At 28.9% G+C, this 4,071-nt stretch overlaps 1 protein-coding gene across 1 annotated transcript; it reads right to left on the bottom strand.

Annotated features, from left to right (window-relative positions):
• Positions 1-2,619: 2,619 nt before the first annotated feature.
• Positions 2,620-3,864, bottom strand: LOC137655410 (uncharacterized). The gene has a single exon (XM_068389303.1). The coding sequence runs from the start codon at positions 3,862-3,864 to the stop codon at positions 2,620-2,622; it is 1,245 nt and encodes a 414-aa protein (XP_068245404.1).
• Positions 3,865-4,071: the final 207 nt, after the last annotated feature.

The following is a 4,071-nucleotide window of genomic DNA, read 5'->3' as shown; positions in this document are numbered from 1 at the left end:
CTATTTGTTTTAGAACCCACATATCCGATTCATATATTAACACAGATTTCATTACTGTGTTACAGATCTCAACTTTTATCTTGAATGGTAATATCAGATCACAAACTAATCCTGCTATTCTCTACTTCAGCCTCACCTTCTTCCTCCCAACTTCTAGTAAATCTCAAATAAATTAATAAGTCAAAAATTGCAGCAAATGTTTTTATGTTGAACAGGCTGTCATATATCTTTTTATACTTTTTTTATATAAAATAGGTGTTAATGATTGATAATTATTTCTCATGGTGTTTATTTATTTCTTTATATCCTATCCTGGTTGGGCAATTTTTCCCTGGTTGGAGCCCTTGGGCTTAAAACATCTTGCTTTTATAAGTAAGTTTGTAGCCTACCTAATAATATCAATAAAAATCTGAAGGGTTACACGTGATTAATAATCGAACCTCTACTTTCATACATAGCTATGTTGTCTCTACTTTCCGCACTGCCACCGAGAGCTCCAGTCGTAACTAAATTTACTCTCAAGTCACCATTCTCAAAAGTCTCCTGTCACTCTATAGTCCTTCCTTGTATATCTTTCTCATTTTCAGTGGTAATCACCAAATTATCTGCATAGAGCAACTTCCACTAGTCTTAATTTCTCACCTCTTCACTTATCGCATCCATATATATATATATATATATATATATATATATATATATATATATATATATATATATATATATATATATATATATGAATATATATATATATATATATATATATATATATATATATATATATATATATATATATATATATATATATATATATACTGTATATTTGTATGTTCATAAATAAAATTACGTTGAAAACAAATGCAGCTGTTACTATTTCACTGCAAGAGAATGACCTCACACTGTTTTGTCAAAATCATCACCACGCTGGCCATTGCATACTAGGGAGTGTAAGAGACTTTAGCCTAATAACCATTCCCCACGCTAGGGTACCCTCACTCAAATATATATATAAATATAAATATACATATATATATATATATATATATATATATATATATATACATATATATATTTATATGTACATATATATATATATATATATATATATATATATATACATATATATATTTATATGTACATATATATATATATATATATATATATATATATATATATATATATATATATATATATATATATATGTATATATATATATATATATATATATATATATATATATATATATATACATATATATATATATATATATATATATATATATATATATATATATATATATATACATATATATATATATATATATATATATATATATATATATATATATATATATATATATATATATGTGTATATATATATATATATATATATATATATATATATATATATATATATATATATACACACATATATATATATATATATATATATATATATATATATATATATATATATATATATATATATATATATACTTACAAAGTAGGTCCAGCATGAGAATAAATATTTCATTAATGTTTTCAATTTTTGTATATAAGACATATATAGCCAGCTCGTAAGGTGAGTTTCAATTTCATAGGTTTATGTAAATGTATGTAAATTACAAAAGACTTTCTTCATTCTTGTAATTGTATTTTCATTCAATTCAAAATGTGTAATGAGCACAAGGGATTACGTCATCTTCATGTTTCCACGTGGTTAGGATGTTTTGTTGTCACAAGAGAGAGGTGGGTATAGTTAGCTGGAAGTGATTTGCCTCGCACGCAAAGTTAGTACCCCCTCTTCAATTCACTAAGTTGGCAAAATTACGCCGCTATACCATGCCCCCCACACTACGAGAATGATCTATTAGAAAATTCTAAAAGTATTAAGATAATATATATATATATATATATATATATATATATATATATATATATATATATATATATATACATATATATACATATACATATACATATACATACATATGCATGCATACATACACACACACACACACACATATATATATATATATATATATATATATATATATATATATATATATATATATATATATATATATATATATATATATATATATATATATATGGGATCTCTTCAAAAGAGTGACAATTCAGAAGAATGACATAACATAGGAGCGACAAAAATGCTACTCAGAAGAGTGACGGATCAAAAGAGATTCATAACAAAATAGTGACAATTTACTATATTGATCAAAAGAGTGACACTGGTTATTAAAACTGATTCAGTAATTAAGATATTTATTTTTTGTAGAACATACAATAAAAATAAATACACAAATATAAAAATATATAATTATAAAAATATGGTAAATATACAATAGTACTTTGAAAATTAAACATTTTTGTTAAATAAAAAAAATCATTGAAATTTTATTGAACGGTGAAATACATATGTAAACATAAAAGTTCTTTAAAAAAAAGTCGTATTTCTCGTAAAAAAAGAAAAAAAAAGAAAAAATTTTTATTGTTCACCTTCACTAATGTCTTCGTCTAAGTTGTTAAGCTATTACTTGCACCAAAAAGTAAATTGTGTGCAATACCCCTTATGTAATCACTCAAACTGATTTCCCCCTCTCTACTTAAAACTGTTGTCAGCCTTATTTCTCTTTGGATTTCTTCTCTTTTTTTTCTTAGACGGTTTAATGCCCGATGTTAAACGTTGCATTTCTTGGTCTGTTCGATGGTCTTCTTTGACAAATTCCCGAATCATTGAGTACACAACCAAATGGTAACGCTCAACGACGGTTTCAAATCTCCTGGGCCAAGCCTCTACTCCATTATTCGTTCTTGGGAGATTGCGTTCTTGCAAGTGATGGATGCTCCAAAAAGTTGGATGAAACCGTGGAGGGTGACGTAATTGGTTTTGTCTTGGCCTTCCCCTTCGTGAAATTATGCGCCAACCTAGCACATACCTTTCCCCGAAATATTTGTAAACTGGTTCTGCCTCATCTGGGATGTTATTTGCAAGACATAGATATGCATCATGTATGTCATCAGGTCGTAGAAATGCGAGCGCTGCCAACTGTCGTAAACCTAAAGCTAAATCGCAATTATTTTTGTAAACATCAACGAGACCATACTTTTGAATACTTCGGTAAATACTTTGCCATAGGTGGAAAAAGCATCCGGTTATTCTAGCCTCGGGAAATTTTTCTTGGAGAGCTTTGATACAAGATAACTCAAAATCTATCAAGATGAATCTAGGAGTTAACTGAATTCCTTTTGCTCCTGCAACTGAAAGTAAATGTTTTAGCATTGATGAATATATCTGCGTTGTTTTCCCAGGCAGCAACACATAGACAACCGGTAATATTTGCCCCTGGAATATGTAATGGATAGTGTATATTTGATAGAATTGCTTAGGACACGTTTTAAATGTCCCATCAAGGAACCAGATATCCGACTCGGCTAGTCTTCGTAAATTATTTTCACTACCGAAAGCTAGAATTCTTTCCTGTACCTCTTCCTCCTCGAATTCTGCAATCAAAGTCTCACTTTCGGTCTTTTTGTCATACAAAAGGAAGTTTCTTTCCCCAGTATGAGTAACCTTCAGCTTATTTGGGATTACTAAATCAGTGGCAGAATTTGCTTCCACTGGAAATTCTTTTTTACGTATACGGTGAATAGCTTGTCTTATAGCTGATGTAGATGGCATTTCAACAGCATAGCTTATATCTATTTTCTGTCTGGTTTCCTGCACGATTGCCGCCGGTGTTGCAGTTTTACTCTTTGCCAGACCTTTCACTTCATCAATACATTGTAGTACATCATTTCTCCCAGCAATTGGTGCATGGTTATGTTCCTTTCCTTCAGATATCATACCACCTTGTGTTTTAAAAACTGAATCCCACGAAGTGTTGCAGCACCACCACAGTTTTTGACCTCGCACCTGAAATAATGATTATGTTCTCAGGATCTTTGATGTTGATATACTTTATGTGCCGTCTATAGACTAACTTTTTTTTTCCTTTCTGAGATTTCCCAAAAGTGTATTCGTCCATTATGGGCAGCCGGATTTGGAAAAAAA

This window comes from Palaemon carinicauda, chromosome 16 (genome assembly GCF_036898095.1).
Source record: "Palaemon carinicauda isolate YSFRI2023 chromosome 16, ASM3689809v2, whole genome shotgun sequence".
NCBI classification, from domain to species: Eukaryota; Metazoa; Arthropoda; class Malacostraca; order Decapoda; family Palaemonidae; genus Palaemon; species Palaemon carinicauda.
The sequence above is the reverse complement of the archived record's forward strand: the minus strand, read 5'-3'. Positions and strand labels throughout refer to the sequence as shown.

What these genes read in the sequence shown, in the direction of transcription:
- LOC137655410 (XM_068389303.1), bottom strand. Translation starts at nt 3,864, where the DNA reads ATGATATCTGAAGGAAAGGAACATAACCATGCACCAATTGCTGGGAGA.